The sequence below is a fragment of the Phycodurus eques genome, chromosome 18 (assembly GCF_024500275.1).
Source record: "Phycodurus eques isolate BA_2022a chromosome 18, UOR_Pequ_1.1, whole genome shotgun sequence".
In the NCBI taxonomy this organism is placed as follows: domain Eukaryota; kingdom Metazoa; phylum Chordata; class Actinopteri; order Syngnathiformes; family Syngnathidae; genus Phycodurus; species Phycodurus eques.
In genome coordinates this window covers 3106628-3125575 of record NC_084542.1, presented here as the reverse complement: position 1 = coordinate 3125575, position 18948 = coordinate 3106628, and the positions used below count along the sequence as shown (strand labels likewise).

The 18948-nt window shown below is 41.4% G+C and overlaps 1 protein-coding gene across 3 annotated transcripts in view; it reads left to right on the top strand.

Annotated features, from left to right (window-relative positions):
• cd2ap (CD2-associated protein) overlaps positions 1–15410 on the top strand; it is an 85503-nt gene extending 70093 nt beyond the window's left edge. For 2 of the 3 annotated variants that reach the window (XM_061704051.1, XM_061704049.1), the window contains 4 exons: positions 1693–1808; positions 4725–4805; positions 10463–10659; positions 12184–15410. In XM_061704051.1, coding sequence (XP_061560035.1) covers positions 1693–1808; positions 4725–4805; positions 10463–10659; positions 12184–12325 — 536 coding nt within the window. In that variant the 3' untranslated portion in view covers positions 12326–15410. The remainder of the gene's footprint in view (positions 1–1692; positions 1809–4724; positions 4806–10462; positions 10660–12183) is intronic. The other variant, XM_061704050.1, reaches the window with a different exon arrangement.
• Positions 15411–18948: the final 3538 nt, after the last annotated feature.

Genomic DNA, 18948 nt, shown 5'->3' with positions numbered 1-18948 from the left:
AGTGCACAAATAATGTATAATTGGCCCGACAGAGATGTGACAGCTACAATCTCAAGACAAAATTGGCACCATGTTACAATGGAATGGAAGTTAATTGTTTAAGAAGTTCATTGCAAGAGGGATGAAGCTGTTGGAATGTCTGCTAGTTCTAGTTTGCATTGTTTGATCGTGCCTACCTGTGGGAAGGAGCTGTAAGAGGTGGTGACCATGATGTGGAGGGTCCAAGAGTATTTTGCATGCTTATGTCTTAGTTCTGGCAGTGTGCATGTCCTAAAGGATCGATAGGGGGTTACCGACAATTTTTTCAACAGTTTTGATTGTACGTTTTCCAAGGAGGATATCCTTCCTCCTCCAAACTGCGGCTTCTTCATCCATCACTCATCAAGCTCACTCACTGCTCCCATTATAAAGAATCTCACTATAGTTCAAGGCAGGACTTGGCTGGCTACAATGATTCGCTGCTGTAGCCAGGATGCCTGGAAGATATTATCTGTTGCATCCTGGTTGCAGCAGCCATTCATATTCAGTGATACATTTTGGGAGTTATTGGGCTAATTTGGGACCTCAGATATCAAATTGTGTGCCATATTATGTAATGTGTGTTGGTATGACAATAGAATTCCTTGAATCATTGACTCCAAATTGCAGAGGGGTCTGTCCTGCTTAGAATTCAAGTGGGATTCATAATAACACGTGGCTGCACACTCCCCTGCTTTGACGACTCCCTAAAACATAAAATTAAAATTTAAAAAGCAGCTCATACCGGTGAGTGGAAGTGGAAGTGGTTTTGAAACCATGACTTTTTGCAGCCGTACTATACCATCAAACCGGTAACCAGCCCATGCCTACTGACAATCTCCCACTGTAAACGTATGTCTGTGCATTTTTGCCTGAGAATAAAGTTGTTGTTGTTGTTTTTTTTAATGCAATGGCATACTTTTCTTCGCTGAAAATAAACCTATGCTACTGCTTAAAGCTACACTGAACAAAAATATAAAAATTACTTTTGTTTTTGCTCCCATTTTTCATCAGCTGAACTCAAAAAGATCTCAAAGTCAAATATTGTTCACAAATCTGTTTAAAACTATCCTTTTTTTCCAGATAATCCAGCCACCTCACTTGTGGCATATCAAGTTGTTGATTAGACAGCCTGATTATTACACAGGTGTGCCTTCGGCGTCCCACAATAAATGGCCACTCTAGGGTCAGAAAACTATTCAGTATCTGTTGTGACCAACAAAGAGTTCGCATAGAGTTCATCAGGTTTTGATTGTGACCTGTGGAATATTGGTCCGTTCCTCTTCAGTGGCTGTGCAAAGTTGCTGGACATTGGCAGCAACTGGAACACACTATCGTATATGCAGATCCAGAGATTCTCAAACATGCTCGCCTGTTCAATAATCACCCTGTGTAATCAGCATCTTGAGATGCCACACCTGTGAGGTGGATGAATTATTTCGGCAAAGGAGAATATTTGAGTGAAATAGTCCTTTTGTGTACATTGAAAAAGTCTGAGCTCTTTGTGGATAATGTAAAAAATGGGAGGAAAAGCAAAAATGTATTTGCGCATTTGTAGTGCATTCATATTTTTGTTACATATATTCCGTTTGTTAGCATCAAAGATTCCCTTAGTAATATTTTCCTTATTGTTATCCTATGATCTTTTTTACTTATGTCTTACTTTCTCACCAGCTCTAATGAGTTTTGATGAGGTGTCATCTACCTCAGAAAAGCTCTCTCATCCCACTGCGAACAGACCAAAGATTACTGGCCGGAGGTTGCCCGCCCAATTTGGTGGAGGACAATCAGTAAGTACCAACTAATACTTGTCATTATTAATTAAATTTAAGAATTATATATATTGCTGAAATCTGTGTTAAAATGGCATGTCTTCAATGCATTTAATTAGTTATATTATTTGTATGTTTTGGTGGTTCCAATTGTACATGCCTACACCAGGAGCACATCTTGCGAGAGACGGAGCCACAATTATCACATTGACATTCAATCTTGCCCACGTGGAGAAACACACAGTTAATGGTAGCCATATTTCATGCTGAGAACACCAACTGGTTTCCTTCCCTCCAATAATCTATTATCGTACGGCGCTGATGGGTTAGGGTTAGGTGGGGTGTGGGGCATTCTTCATTGAAGTCCCCCAGCAGAACGTTGGGAGTCCCCAGCAGCAGCGCTCTCCAGCACCCCCTCCAAGGACTCCAAAAAGTGGGGGTACTCTGAACTGCTGTTTGTTGCTTAGGCAAAGAAGGGGGAGGGAGGCTACCCTCTCATCCACCGGGGTGAGCCCCAATGTACAGGCGCCAAGCCGGGGGGCAATAAGTATACCCACACCTCCTCGCCGCCTCTCACCGTGGGCAACTCCAGTGTGGAAGAGAGTTCAACCCCTCTCGAGACGACTGGTACCAGAGCCCAAGCTCTCCTTATATCTAGTCCGAACTGTTTGACCTCACACACCAGCTCGGGCTCCTACCTGCCAGAGTGGTGACATTCCACCTCCCTAGAGCCAGCTTCCGTAGCCGGGTATTGGATCGCCAAAGTCCCTGCCTTCGGTCACCGCCCAGCTCACAATGCACCCAACCCCATGGCCCCTCCCACAGGTGGTGGGCCCATGGGAAGGGGAACCACATTACCCTTTCAGGCTGTGCGTGGAAGGGGTTCGGTGAGGCCAGGGAGAACGATTTCCGAATGGCTTAAAGTAAATTCTGGTCCATCAATGTGGCGTCTCAGGGAGGAGGAAGCAGTGGACCCTCAACACTGTGTATAGTGGGGATGAGGCGCTGCTGACTTCGACTCGGGACGTTGTGAGTCGATGGGGAGAAAGACCTCCTCAATTCCACCGACATGCCTTCAGATGAGGAAGCAGAGTCTGGGGTCTCTGAGGCGGGCTCTCCTATCTCTGGGGTTGAGGTCACCGAGGTGGTTAAAAAGCTCCTCGGTGTCAAGGCCCCGGGAGTGGATGAGATTTGCCCGGAGTTCCTCAAGTCTCTGGATGTTGTGGGGCTGTCCTGGTTGACATGACTCTGCAACATCCCGTGGACATGGGGGACCGTGCCTCTGGATTGGCAGACTGGGGTGGTGATGTCCCTTTTTAAAAAGGACTGTTCCAACTACAGGGGGATCACACTCCTCAGCCTTCCTGGTAAGGTCTATTCAGGGTTGTTGGAGAGGAGGGTCCATCAGGAAGTCGAATCTCAGATTCAGGAGGAGCAGTGTGGTTTTCGTCCTGGCCGTGGAATAGTGGACCAGATCTACACCCTCGGCAGGGTCCTCGAGGGTGCATGGGAGTTCGCCCAACAAGTCGACATGTGTTTTGTGGACTTGGAGAAGGCGTTCGACCGTGTCCCTCGGGGAGTCCTGTGGGGGGTGCTTCGGGAGTACGGGGTGTCGAACCCCCTGATACGGGATGTTCAGTCCCTGTACGACCGTGTCAGAGTTTGGTCTGCATTGCCGGGAGTAAGTCGGACTCGTTTCCGGTGAGGTTTGGACTCCGCCAAGGCTGCCTTTTGTCACCGATTCTGTTCATAACTTTTATGGACAGAATTTCTTGGCGCAGCCGAGGCGTAGAGGGGGTCCGGTTTGGTGGCCTCAGTATTGCATCTCTGCTTTTTGGAGATGATGTGGTTCTGTTGGCTTCATCAAGCCGTGATCTCCAACTCCCACTGGAGCAGTTAGCAGCCATGTGTGAAGCGGCTGGAATGAGAATCAGCACCTCCATATCTGAGACCCTGGTCCTCGGTCGGAAAAGGGTGGAGTGCCCTCTCCGGGTCGGGGATGAGATCCTGCCCCAAGTGGAGGACTTCAAATATCTTGGGGTCTTGTTCACGAGTGAGGGGAGAATGGAACGGGACATCGACAGGCGGATCGGTGCAGAGTAGAGCCACTCAGAGTAGACCCGCTGCTCCTCCGCATTGAGAGGAGACAGATGAGGTGGCTCGGGCATCTGATTAGGATGCCTCCCGGACGCCTCCCTGGTGAGGTGTTCCGGGCATGTCCCACCGGGAGGAGACCCCAGGGACGACCCAGGACATGCTGAAGAGACTGTCTCTCGGCTGGCCTGGGAATGTCTCAGGATCCCTACGGAAGAGCTGGAGGAAGTGGCTGGGGAGAGCGGAGTCTGGGCTTCCCTGCTGATGCTGCTGCCCCCGCGACCCGACCTCATATAAGCGGAGGAAAATGGATGGATGGGTTTTGATTTTAGTTTGCACATACATTGTATGTGGCAACATTCTATCAAGTGTTGTATATAATTTATTATGATTATTATTATTATCCATCCTTTTTCCGTACCGCTTATCCTCACTCGGGTCGCGGGCGTGCTGGCGCGTATCTCAGCTGACTACGGGCGAGAGCTGGGGTACGCCCTGCACTGGTCGCCAGCCAATCGCAGGGCACACATAGACAAACAACCATTCACACTCACATTCAGACCTACGGGCAATTTACAGTCTTCTATCCAACCTACCATGTTTTTGGGATGTGAGAGGAAACCAGAGAAAACCAACGCAGGCACGGGGAGGACATGCAAACTACACACAGGGAAGGCTAGATTTGAACCCGGGTCCTCAGAACTTTGAGGCAGATGTGCAAGCCAGTCATCCACCATTCCACCTATTATTATTGTTATTATTATTATTATTAGTAGTAGTAGTAGTAGTGGTGAGTATAGTCGTAGTATCGTTATTATTAAATAAAAACCTCCCTTGCAGCCCAAGGAATTTGTCGTGGAGAAATTCTTCATGATGGATGAGGAGGATGGCGCCAAACTCAAGCCTGTAGAACCCAGAAAGGTAATTTTGATTACTTCTATAAAAGTATATATATATAGTTTTAATCATGGTCATGTGCATTTTTTTGTTTTACTTTCTGGTTTTGGTTCTTAAAAATTCTGCAACTTTTTCAATAAGATTCTCAAAGTTTTCAACCAATGACCTCTCATTCATAAGTGTATGTGACTGAGGTTGCTTGCTAATACTGTTCTTTCTTGTCAGAGACAATTGGTGAAAGCAAGGCTGACTGACTGAAGTTATTCATTCATTCATTCATTCATTTCCCGTACCACTTATCCTCACTAGGGTCGCGGGCGTGCTGGAGCCTATCCCAGCTGACTCTGGGAGAGAGGCGGGATACACCCTGAACTCGTCGCCAGCCAATCGCACGGCTCATATAAACAAACAACCATTCACACTCACATTCATACCGACAGACAGTTTGGAGTCTTCAGTTAACCTACCTTGAATGTTTTTGGGATGTGGGAGGAAACCGGAGTACCTGGAGAAAACCCACCCGGGCACGGGGAGAACATGCAAACTCCACACAGGGGAGGCCGGATTTGAACCTGGGTCCCCAGAACTGTTAGGTGGATGTGCTAACCAGTCGTTCACCGTGCCGACTGAAGTCATTGGCTTTGATTGTGACCACCTGGGCCCGGTTGTTCAAAACTTTTTTTTTTTTTTTAACCACTTGTTAACCCCTAACCAACGGTTAAATTCTTAACCCGCCGTTAGCTAACCGAACGTTAAGTATGCGTTGTTCAAAACATGATTAGTCACGTCGTTAGTTAACAGCACCGTCAAAGTTAACGGTGTGGTGGACGTCACTGGTCACCGCCAATGTATCCCACAATTCCTCATTTTGTTGACTTCCGGTTTAACGAAAAAAGTTATGAGCAGACCCGGGCCATTTCGCGCAAATGTTGGTGAACTTTCCTGTAAGATTAATCAACCATAAACTTATTGTTTTGTACACTGTAACATAGTCTACAGGAACAATTATGGCGTGTCTCTCGTGATAATAGGTATCATATTGAAATGTAATTCACTGTATTTATTATTTTTTCTCAATATTAATGTTCCAAACAGTTACAGCTCTCTTTTTTGTACTTGATTGAATACAGAGAAGGGGCATCACCTACAATTACTCGAGATTTTATAGATTATTCATTGATCTAATGCTTCATATCAAGCAATAATTATCATACCCCATGTTTTAATTTTGATAAGGATGGTTTGGAAAAAAAATCATAATAATGAACTCATCTCTTTTATCATTATTATACTGAATGCCAGTTTAGGTTTCATTGTACTTGCTATTGTTTTTTTATTTATTTATAATATTTTTAAATATAATAATCAATATAAACACTCATGACTTTAACATATTTATATAAAATACATCATCATTGCCATGTCTCTTTGAATGAACTTTAAGTGGTATTCAATGGTCCAGTGAACAGAGAAAATCAGTAAAAACTACAGCAGATATTTTGCGGGTGCTTCACATGGATGTAATATGATACTGTCAATATCTCTTACTGAAAAACTGACTTCATTGTGGGACATAATCAACTATTCTTCATAAATCCATGAGCTAATTCTTTTGGCTTGTCATATCTATTTTAACCTATATTATTATATCTAATTGAATCAACTTTTAGACTTATTCAAGTTACCGTGGGCAAGGAAAATATAGACTTTTTACGGGTGCTTCATTCAGACGCAATGTTTATCTATTTCCAATATTTGTTTTTGACTTCATTATGTAAGATTGTTCAAATGTCCAAATAGATCACAGTCACATTTCATTTATTGAACAAATCTATGAAATATGTTATTTCCCCAACTTTTAATGTCCCATGTCTTGAGATGATACACAAGTGTGAAGCGAATCGTTAGCCGCAAACCCCCTTTCGAGAGTTAACCACACTGTTAAAATGTTAGTGGAGGTCCTTAGGTGTGTAAACTTCAATGTCAAGTTAACAGCCGGTTAAAGTTAACAGAGTTTTTGGACAACAAAATAATTATGTGGTTAACGTTAATGGTTGGTTAAGTCTACTTAACTAGTGGTGAAAAAATAACCGAGTTTAGAACAACCGGGCCCATTTCACTTTGCAGATATTAATTGGTATTGATGTCACCCTAATATACTTAAAAGGTCAATTTTCTGACATTTGTCATGGCTGAAAGGGAGTCATTGTCTGGTGAATGGTGCTCCCTGAATGTGAAAAGGCCAATAACAGCTGTAGTTTCTCAATCATTGCCCACCGTTAGTTGTCAGGTCTGTACAAGTCAGGCATTTCTGTAAAATTTTGAGAGGGCAAGGTTGACAAATTTTAGGTTTGAGTTTTTAAGGCAAAGAAGTGGAATGCTACGTAATGGCTAAGTCAATCACCTGATTTGAATCCGATTGATCATGAATTTCACTTGCTGAAGGCAAAATACTCTAAGAACAAGCAAAAATTGAGGACAGTTGCATTAGAGGCAGAGCATCACCAGGGATGAAATCCAGCATCTGGTGATGTCTGTGTTCCAGACTTCAGGCTGTAATTGACTGCAAAGGATTTGCAACCCAGTATTAAAACGTGAAAGTTTTATTTATGATTTTTAATTTGTCCCGTTACTTTTGGTTTCTTGAAAAGTGGGAGACATAAATTGTTGTAATTTCTACACCGTTCAGATGATTTGGATTATAATGACCTCAAATTAAATCTGAAAGTCTGCAGATAAAGCACATCATTTCATTTCAAATCTGGTGTTGTTTAGAGCCAAAAAGATAAGAATTCTGTCGATGACCTAATATTCATGGACCTAACTGTAATAAAATGAGACCAAGATAAATCATTTAAAAACTATTTCCACCAGAATCAGAATCATCTTTATTTGCCAAGTATGTCCAAAAAACACAAAAGGAATTTGTCACCGGTAGTTGGAGCCGCTCTAGACAACAGACAGTCAATTGACAGAATACTTTGGAGACATAAAGACATTGACAAAAAACAGTCACTGAGCAATAAAGGGTTGCTAGTTATCTGGTAATGATTAATTAATTTTTATTTTTTGAGAAATGTGCAAAAAGATGCAGATTCCTCTATCACTATCTATTAGTTTGAATGACTAATATAGCAATAGTCCGGTGCAATGACCATTGTGCAATGGGCGCAGAGACTTCAAGGAATGTATGCAGTTTAAAGTGACTAGTAGCGTGATAATCTGGGACAATGTTGATTGTGCAAATGTTGCAGATACTCCTCAATCAGTGTCCAAATAGGGCAGATGCTACTCTGGCATGAGTGGCCAGTATTGGTCAACAGCAGATATGCAAATAGTGCAGCGTGGCGAGACTACTACAGTGAGTGCACGAGTAATATATAATTGGCCTGACAGAAATGTGACAACAAACTCAGACAAAACAATTTGCATGTTGCAATGGAATTATAGGTTAGCTGTTTAAGAAGTTGATTGTAAGAGGGAAGAAGCTGTTGGAATGTCTGCTAGTTCTAGTTTGCATTGATCGGTAGCGCCTACCAGAGGGAAGGAGCTGGAAGAGCCGGTGACCGGGATGTGGAGAGTCCGAGAGGATTTTGCACGCTCTTGTCTTAGTTCTGGCAGTGTGCAAATTCTCAAGAGTGGGTAGAGGGGTACCAATAATCCTTTCAACAGTTTTGATTGTCCGTTGCAGTCGGAGTTTGTCCTTTTTTGTAGCAGCACTAAACCAGACTGTGATGGAAGAACACAGGACTGATTTGATGACTGCTGTGTAGAACTGCCTCAGCAGCTCCTGTTGCAGGCCGTGCTTTCTCAGAAGCCGCAGGAAGTACATCCTCTGCTGGGCCTTTTTGAGGATGTAGTTGATGTTGATCGCCCACTTCAGGTCCTGAGAGACTGTAATTCCCAGGAACTTGAAGGTCTCGACGGTTGACACAAGGCAGCTGGACAGCGTGAGGGGCAGCTGTGGCGAAGGGTGCCTCCTGAAGTCCACAATCATCTCTACAGTCTTGAGCGTGTTCAGCTCCAGGTTGTGTTGGCCGCACCACAGCTTTGTGAAAGTGTCCTTTTCAAATCTGCAGTAGAAGGTATTCAAGTTGTTTGCTAGCGTGCTATTGTTCTCAGACTTTGAGGCAGGATGGGGACACATGGTCCGGGCCTGCCGCTTTGTTAATCTTCTGTTGTTTGAAGATGTGTCTCACATCCTGTTCATGGATGGTTAACGCAGAAGTCAGAGGTGTGATTGTGGTCGCGGGTGCGGCCGGGTGGGTGTGTGGTGTGAAACTGTCCTTTTCAAATCTGCAGTAGAAGGTATTCAAGTCGTTGGCTAGTGTGCTATTGTTCTCAGCTTGGGGGGATCGTCGCTTGTAATTGGTCAGCTATTGGAATGCATGCCAGACTGATTTAGAGTCGTTAGCGCTAAACTATTTTTCCAACTTTGCTGCATAGTTCCTCTTTGAAATGTTAATTTCTTTAGTCAGCTGGTTTCTAGTTCGATTATACAGGGCCCTGTCCCTGCTACAATATGCGCCCTCCTGAGCTTGGCAAAGTGGCTTAAGTTTGGCAGTGAACCACTGATTGTTATTGAATGTGCGAAATGACTTTGTTGTTACACACACCACGTCACCATTTTGACCTTTTTACCATTGGTAAAAAAAAAAAAAAAAAAGACAACTAGTAAAAATAATTTAAAAACTATTATCGAGAGGGAGAGTAAAAAGAAAACAGATAATGTGCTTATCCACTGTTCATGATTACTTTTCACTTAGAACTTCCAGGATTTTCTGACCCCCTCAGCCCTATCAGAGCTAAGACAAATGGCTGCTGGGTTTAAGGCCTAGCCAGTAGCCATACAGTAATAATATAACATTATGGACATATGGCCCTCCTCTGACAATAGTATGAATGAAAATTAGATGGATCTCAATAATATTTTTTAAATGAAAGCCAGAATTTAGACTGCCTAACTAAAATTATTCGATGGATTACTTTGTGTTTATGTCAATGTGTGGGTCATATGTAACAAGAGATTTAGGAGGACCACCTGCAGCAAAGCTTATGCACATTTTGTTAATTGGCTGAGATGCCATCACCCATAAATTAGTCATGGTCAACCAGAAGTAATCACCGTTGCTTGGTCAAACTGCCTACGGTTAAGGTGTAAAGAACTATCGTGAGTATTCATCTATCCAGTTTCTGTACCACTTATCTTCACACCACTATATGTTGTAATTTTACCATTATATACTAGGGGTGTCACATTGCGCCAATAGTCACAGTTCGGTTCGTGCCTTCATTTTAAGGTCACAGTTTCGTTGGTAGTAAGGTAAGAAAATGCAAAACATAGAACAGCTTATCTTTTGTGCCAACAGAAACAGATTTAATTATATCTTAAAGTAAATTTTAAAAAACTGCATAGTGCTGACAGGAAATTCTTCAACATATGAAAGATTCTCATGTACAGAATATGATGGCCAGATGTAAGAACATTTGCAGCACAATCGTGTCAAGTTGCAAGTTATAGGTATTTCTGTAGTCAATAAGTCTTATACAGATGTTTGACTTTGGGCATTCCACTGTGTAGCAGAATCGACAGTGAGGACTTTTTAGAACTAGTTTTGGTGCTTTCACTATATTTATATATACCAGTATCCGTAATTTTTGTTTCTCTCCCTCCCTCACAGCCTTCCACATACAACCTGTCTCCTTCGCCGTCATTCCACAAACCCGGTGTCGAGGCCAAACTCAGTCCAGCAGTGCCAAGCTCAATTTCAGACAGCAGTTCTCAAGGAAGAGAAGATCCCAAATCCCAGATGGATGATCTTAGAAGTCAGATGAAGGATCTCCTGCTCTCAGTGGAGCTGTTCAAGGCCCAGCAAATGTAATCATTGAACAGAAGAATACTTGTGGAAAATATAATCCTAATTGACCTAAAACAAGAAAAATTTACTCTTGATTTCATGTAAGACAGGGGGGGGCGGGGGGGGGCGGACGACCCACTTCCAATATATATTGTATGTAAACTTCTGGTTTCAACTGTATATGATATCATATTTAGGTTGTAGTTCATCCTGCGTGCCAATCAATGGCAATATAAATTCACATTTTGATACTGTAGTTAAGACCTGACATACTGTAATTTCTCGTTTATAATGCGCACCCATGGATAATACTCACCCCCAAAGTTGACCTAAAAATTCTGGAAAACCCTTCTACCTATGTGTAATGCAATTTTACAATGCATGATTTTGCTTCTACCCATATTATCAAAACATAAAGTATTATCTGTATTTTGTTATTTTTTTCAAATAATTATTCTGAAGGTAAGCACTTCATTTGAGCATGTAATACTTTTTTATTTACTTGCTCTTATTTTGAAATTCACAGCCCTACTTTTATTTAGTAAATGAGGAAACACACAGTTGTGCTCATATGTTTGATGACACAGGCAGAATTTGTAAGATGGGTACAATTATCCATCCATCCATTTTCCCGCTTATCCTCACAAGGGTCGCGGGAGCGCTGGAGCCAATCCCAGCTATCATCGGGCAGAAGGCGAGCTACACCCTGAACTGGTTGCCAGCCAATCGCAGGGCACACATAAACAAACAACCATTCACACTCACAATCACACCTACGGGCAATTTAAAGTCTTCAATTAACCTACCATGCATGTTTTTTGGATGTGGGAGGAAACCGGAGTGCCTGGAGAAATCCCACGCAGGCACGGGGAGAGCATGCAAACTCCACACAGGCGGGGCCGGGGATTGAACCCCGGTCCTCAGAACTGTGAGGCAGACCCTCTAACCAGTCGTACACCGTGCCGGGTACAATTAAATAGAACAAAATAAAATTAAATGTGTTTCGCCTGGCCCTTCATGGTTTCTTTACAGAATTGTACCCATCTTACAAATTCTGCCTGGGTAAACAAACATGAGCACAGCTGTGTGTTTTCTCATTTACTAAATAAAAGTAGGGCTGTGAATTTCAAAATAAGAGCAAGTAAATAAAAAAGTATTACGTATTGGAATGAAAGTGTAGGCTACACCTTTTTCATAAGCTCTAGGTGGCGGTGGCATATCGGAACGAAAGTGTACACCTTTCTCATAACGTCTAGGTGGCGGTGGCATATTGGAATGAAAGTGTACAGCTTTTTCATAACCTCTACATGGCGGCATACATATATAAAACGGGAAACCTTTTTTCATTTTCCCCTGTACCTATGTCTAATGCGCATTATTGACTTTTGACAATTTTTGGGGGGTGTAAATACGCATTCTACACAAGAAATTACGGTACTTGAAAATGCAGTTGAAAAGTCTTTGTCAGTTTCCTTAAATCCAAAAACTATGTTTTGGAGGCTTTGTAGGTGCACTAATTTGCTAATATTTGTGCATATTTCTAGGAAAGAAATAACAGAGCTGCGTGCAGAGCTGGATCAGGAAAGACTAAAGCGTGTGGCGCTGCAGGTAGTATATGATCCCCGTAACAACACATGCTGGGTTGTCTACATTTATTGCATGCTTGAGTTTCAGGACAAATATTGATGGATTCACTAACAGGCAAAAACAAGATATACACAATTAATAAACTTGGATGACCATGGTTTAACATTTGTGGAATTAACTGTAATCTATTCAAAATGTCCTTAAATCATGTTACTAAACTCAGCTGAGATTCTTCTTTGCAAGGCATAATGCAGCACCCTTATAATTTCTATGTTATGGTGCTTTAGATGCTTTCCAATAGCAGGATTCCTCCTCTTTCATCCCCCATAGTGGGGCTGGAGAAAAGAGAATATATAAGTGTTGGTCTAACCTTAAATCTGAGTGTTTTGCATTCGGTGTCCTCGCAGATGGAGCTAGATAAACTGAAGATGGCTGTCCACTCAACGTGAAGCTGAGCTCAGGGCATGCTTCAAGGTCCAGCTGCTTGCCTGGCGACCAACGAGAGAGCCAGTTTTGGGTTATGGCGGCGGATGAGGAGGACCACCAACAGACAGTTTAATGGGCAGAGAGAGGGTGCAATCATTTTGACATCTACAAATTCAAATCCCCATGTTTGTAAGATTAAAATTTTTGCACATATTTTTTGTTTTTAAGATGGGATGTAATTAAATTACAGATGTATATGATACTTTTTGTTTGCCAACACAAAAAAACGAGGCCTTACTTCAAACTACTGTGCTGACTTGCATGTCTTCGTTTCACTCTCTCTTCCATTCACTCCTGCGATCATCAAACGCCTCATGACGGAAGGTCGCTCTCAGTACTACTGACTATATACAAAGCAGGGGATCCTTGTTTCTACACCTATGTTTCACTCTTTGTTTTTAAGCACAACTTTTCAAAAAAAAAATTTGTTTTCTCTTAATGTTTTCCTTGAAACAAATCCTTTCCCTTTCCTCTTAACAAGGCGTCTACTGTAGCTGTAATTTAATTATTCCTTGCAGCGCCTTTGAGGAAGCTCACTCTATATTTGACCTCTTTTTTTATGCATTTTCTATCATTCCTATCCAGGGAAACACTACTGTGCCTGTCAAAAAAAGTTCTAATTGTTGTTATGGGAGCTTAACATTTACCACAACTGTGTCTGAAAATATGGCATCTCGATATTGTGCATGTATATTTTTTAAACTTTAATGACATACTTTTGAGGGCCTCTTCTATAGTTGTTAACTTTCAATTTAGACTGGGAATGTTCTATGAAATGTTGCTGCAACCAGCATGAAAAACTAAAAATGAAAGAAACGAACAATAGATTGCACCCTTCATTTCTTATGTTTTTCTGGCTCGTGCCTAAGCATGATAATAAGAGCTCTTTTTGATCATCTCTGCAGCTTGCTTGCTTGTTCTACTCAGACCACCATTCAAATCCCAGGTGGTCCATTCTACCTCTTCCTCTTATCTATCCCATCTTTTGGGTTTCAAAGTGAACAAAATAAGATATGTTGAAGCCTGTTTATTGCTCATCAATTGTTCTTCTCTTTTTGTACAGGAGGTAGGTATTGGGGCCACACTGAAAAAATATGAGGAAAAAAAGTCAGATTTTTGTAAGTTTGAGAATGAAGTAATTTTAGCAAGTGAAATTTAAAATACGACTTGAGCCAAAACGATAGTTTTGAGACCTGCGAAACGCTGTCTTTCGCTTAAGACCCACCATGAAATAACATTTCTTCAAAGCAAGTCTTTTGTTTTTCATATTCATATTTATGCACCCAAATATTAACTATTTCATTGTGTTTGGGAAACTAGCAATATCCTTAACAGCCACACATTGTTTCATCCTTTATGCCCTTACATTAACCCCCCCTCCATCCCCCCCATACAAAATGTGACGGTTGTCATAAAATGAGATGTTTTATGTGTGTTTTTTTAATGTATTTTTTCAGCATGCCCCTAATACGCCTTCATATTTTGGGTTCGGGTTCACATTCCAAGTATTTGGTTCAAGAAAACTGGAAGAACACAGTAGAAGGTAGCAATGAGCGATTTTCTATGGGAAATTCAAATCCCCGTTCCACAGACATTTTTGGCATTTGTATAATAAAATCTACTCTGTTGTTAAAGACAATCCTTCCTAAATGGCTCTAGAATTTGAAGTAACAATCAGCCAGTGTGCATTGGTCACCACCAGTTTAAAGTCTGTCAACAATGATTCAATTATGCATGGTATATTGAGGTTCATTGCCCTCAAAAAAAAAAAAAAAAAATGCTACAAAATAAACTGTACAGTTGCCCAAGTTTGAATCCCAAATTGTTGCATGTTGTTTCGCACCCATCCCTTTTTTCCAAATCCATTTTACAATCAATCCCTGCTGAATTGATTCTGATTGGTGCTGTGCCATACCTTTGAAACACCTCGTGGTGATGTCACGGTGTATCGAACTTTACCATCATTGCACATTAAACCGTTTGAGTTGCTCAATGAACTGTTAGTCAATGTGACCTCTAACTGTAGAAGATTGTCTTTGGCCTCAGCTTGTGTTGAACATGTTAGCAAGATGCCTGTTCACAATATCAGCATCCTGTGTAAGCGATATGCTATAGATTAGACAAAGATCAATACCATGACACCACCCCGCAGCTCACTCGAAACACCCCCTTTGGCCTCCTGTAATGTGTACAACACATGCTAGTACGGATTCTTATCATAACTTTTTATTTTAAATCTCGCCAATGTCTTAAAGAAGTTACTTCCAAATCACCCTCAAGCGTTTGTGTTGCTGATCAGCTTGAACACTTAAAAGTGTGATATTCAATTGTCTTTTCTGTTTTCACCTGAATGCTTTGACAAAGTTGTTGACGTCAAGTCTGACCTTCGAAAAGCATTACACGCGAGCATTATGTCTGTGCCAGACATGTTATACAATCTCCCTTTTCGCCTTTCGATGGCATGGCTGCTCTATTTAATAATCACATTGTGGGAAAGAGGGATCAGGGATAGCTGTTGATGTAATATCTACTGCGGCTTTACTTTTATGTACTGTACATTCCAGCGATTGACACCAAGAAACGAAGAAATCTGCACATTTATCATTTTAATTTCTAAATAATTTTGTTTACAAGAGTTGTATCCTTGCATGAGCTGAGATTCTTTTCAAAAAAATAAATATATTTACTGTCAAAAACATCCCTTTGGCGTCTGTATTTACAGCATACAGGTTCATCTTCACACTCGCATTCCGCTGCAAAATTATTATATTGGAATATTGACCGGAAGATCTTTTCAGAGTAGAGAGGGCGTTTCTGAGGAAGTGCAGATGACTGCATTCCAGTGACCATCACTCAAATTTGTCTGGCCTTGTTTGTGTGTGTGTGCGCGCGGAGGTGAGCAAAATCGGTTTGGATTTGACATGATTAAATTTCAATTGACATGAAAAAAATATTCATATCTGTAAGCCGTCTTTGAATTTACCCTCACATTTGGAACTATATTAAATGGGTTACGTAACGTGTTCAATTGACATGAAAAAAATATTCATATCTGTAAGCCGTCTTTGAATTTACCCTCACATTTGGAACTATATTAAATGGGTTACGTAACGTGGCGGCACTGTAGACGGGTGGTTTGCACGTGGCCATCGACAACCGTTTGCTTCTTACATGGCCAGTTTGAAAAGTTAATTGACCACCCTGACTTACAGTATGGCGGTGACGTTCACATGCTGGTTGTGGCACCGTGCATACCAGTGCACTTTTAGTGGCTTTTCTGGTCAATAAAGACTAAATGTCACACACTTTAATGAAATATATTAGTAAGTGCGATGGCGATGTAATGAGGAAACACCAATGTTTCTTGTGTGAAGCCACAGACCAATCACAGCCGACCTGAATGGATGTGTGTGTGGTCTCTTGAAGCATCATGAGAGCGATGACTCAATGTGACTAGTAGCTGCGCTTCTTATGCATTTGAACTGGAAATGAATGAAAATTCTGCCATTTTAATGATGAAATTATTGGATTGAAAAAGAAAATGTAAAGCACGGACCATAGAACCAAAATGGAACAACTTAAAAGTAATTCTAAGGTTTTTTTTTTTTACTATTCACTTGCAGTAGAAAGGAAAGACCACCAGGGGGCAGTGAGGCTCTGCCTCACTTGCCTCCCCTGACAGCAAGTCACTGCAGTATGGGACCGCGCAATTGTGAGAGTTTAGTCATATATGATAGGTCATGAAAGAATTCAAAAGTCAGTAATTCATTAATAGGTAAAACTCATGTAGATAAATGTAGGACTTTGAGACTTGTGCAAAATGTTAAAAGATTTGCGCTCTAGAAGAGGTTAAAAACTTATTTACGTTTAAATATGGTGAAGACTGTTTAGAAATACTTGACACTTGATCACCAGCCATGTGCATGGGTGTGGCTGGCACAGTCCCGGCCTACGGGCACTTCGCCTGTGCTTAAGTAAAACTGACAGTGGCTGGGCCGACAGGGCCAGAACCACTGTTTGAGCAAAGTCCTTCAGTGACCTGCTGGACACCACTTGGACTGACAGATGTAAAGAAAAAGGAGGGGTCACAGAGAGGGTCACTCATTGTGGGATTGTGACGGGGAAAAAACGTTTGGGCTAATAGTCTTAGAGAAACGCTCATGAAGGGAATAATTACCCATATATTGTATGTATAGTAGAGCTTTTTGAAGATAATGGAATTAATAATACTACAAAATTTTGGGTGTTTGGTGAAAGCATCACCTAACAAATCTTTCTAATACCTGGATTGTGCATTGCTTGTTTGAGTTGTGCATATATTTCTCAGATGTTTACAGTACCAAGTGTATATGTTCAGGTCATCTGTATCCTTTATCTATGTTTTTCCCACCTGTCTGTTTTTTAAAACAGCAAATGAGTTCAGCCTTTATCCGTGGTAGATGTCTACACTTAACTCTCATTGTTGTCCAGGGGATATGTCTATTATCAACCTCATTAAGTGGCTTTGTCGTGGCCCAGTAGTTAAGATTATCACCTGTCACCGTGGGAACCCTCATTCAAGACACCCACCAGAAAGAATGTGGGGGGAAAAAATACACGCGGCAGCTTGACAGAGCTAGAGAAGATGCGGCGACGGACCATCCATCACCAACATACCCCAGACTCACGGCTGTGGTGTCCTTGAACAAGACACCGATGCCCCCAAACTGCTTAAATGCTGCCCCCTGCTCCTGTGTGGTCCACTAACAAGTGTTTGTGTGTTAGCTGTGTTTACTGTGATGGGTAAAATGCACAGAACAAATTTCATCTGCATGCATGCATGCATGGTCATGACAACTAAGATGATTCTTCTTAAAAGATTGCTCCAGATTCTCTGAATGTTTTTCGGTTTTGGTGTGGGTAAAAGTCTCACGTGCTTAAACAGCCACGCTTAGTTCTATTTTCAACAAGCTATTGATGATTCCAAATTTTAGGCATTCATAGTAAAGGCAACCCTTATCGACAGAGCAAATGGAAAGCGTGGTGTGAGTGGTGAAGAAGGTACCGTTTGTAACAGAACCAAAAAAAAAAAAAGAAACTCTAAAGACACTAAGATGCATTTTTATTAGTTTTCATGGAAAAGACATAAAGCAATGGGAGAAAAATCCTATATGTCCGAAATTGTAATTAGCATCTTCAGAAAACATGTTGCAAATCATGAAACTTAATTTTGGACACCTAACGGTAAAGACATTTTGGCATTAAAATAATTTTTTTTGGATCACTTTTTGATGAATGACAACCGTCAATAAGTCTAATTCTCATATGAGTGCAATTAATTGATTTTTAAATGGAAATTCAGTGGGCCATGTCTTTACCACTATTGATCAAATGGTATGAAAACTGCCCATAAATATTTCTGATGATTAGATGCTTGTTGGTATGAAGAGTTCATTTTACAAAGGTACAGTCAAAGTTCAAAAAGGTGGGCCCTGTGTGTGTGTAACGAGTCCCAAGGCTAAATTAGACCAACTTATGTAGGCGCTTCGCCACCTCTAGTACCACTAGCAGCTCTTTACAATTTGTAATTATTACATTATGAGAAATGATATCATACAGCCATAACACACAGAGAGTGATTACACTGGGCTTGTGAATGCCTTTAAATGCCTTTAAAAGGTCCATTGTAGATGGTAGGATCCTGATATTTAGATGGATAATATATAAGTCTTTCAGAGTTCAACAGTCAGGTGACTTTAATAAGGAAACAGACCTGTATATATAACTATATATAGTATGGTCGAAAGCCACCATTCATATCGCACAACTGTGCGCAATCGACCAAACTGTTATTCGAACGGTCCAGCGAGTGAGTCGCAAATGAGTAGCGACACACACTTTCAAATGCAATAGCGATAATTTGTAAGTGTACTCATGTGATTATTGTTATTTTCATATCTATGTTTTGGTTTCATTTTTTTTTTTGGTTTTCATTTACTAATTTGTATTTGTATTTGTTTATTGTCTTTTCTCTTACAAAAAGTTTCTCTTACAAAGTATTAGAGTATTCAATTAACCTGCCATGCATGTTTTGGGGATGTGGGAGGGAACCTTAGTGCCCGGAGAAAACCCACGCAGACACGGGGACAACATTCAAACTCCACATAGGCGAGGCCAGGATTTGAACCGGCGCCCTCAGAACTGTGAGGCAGATCATCTTCATTTTTAGTACATAGGAACAACATGGAATTGACCAC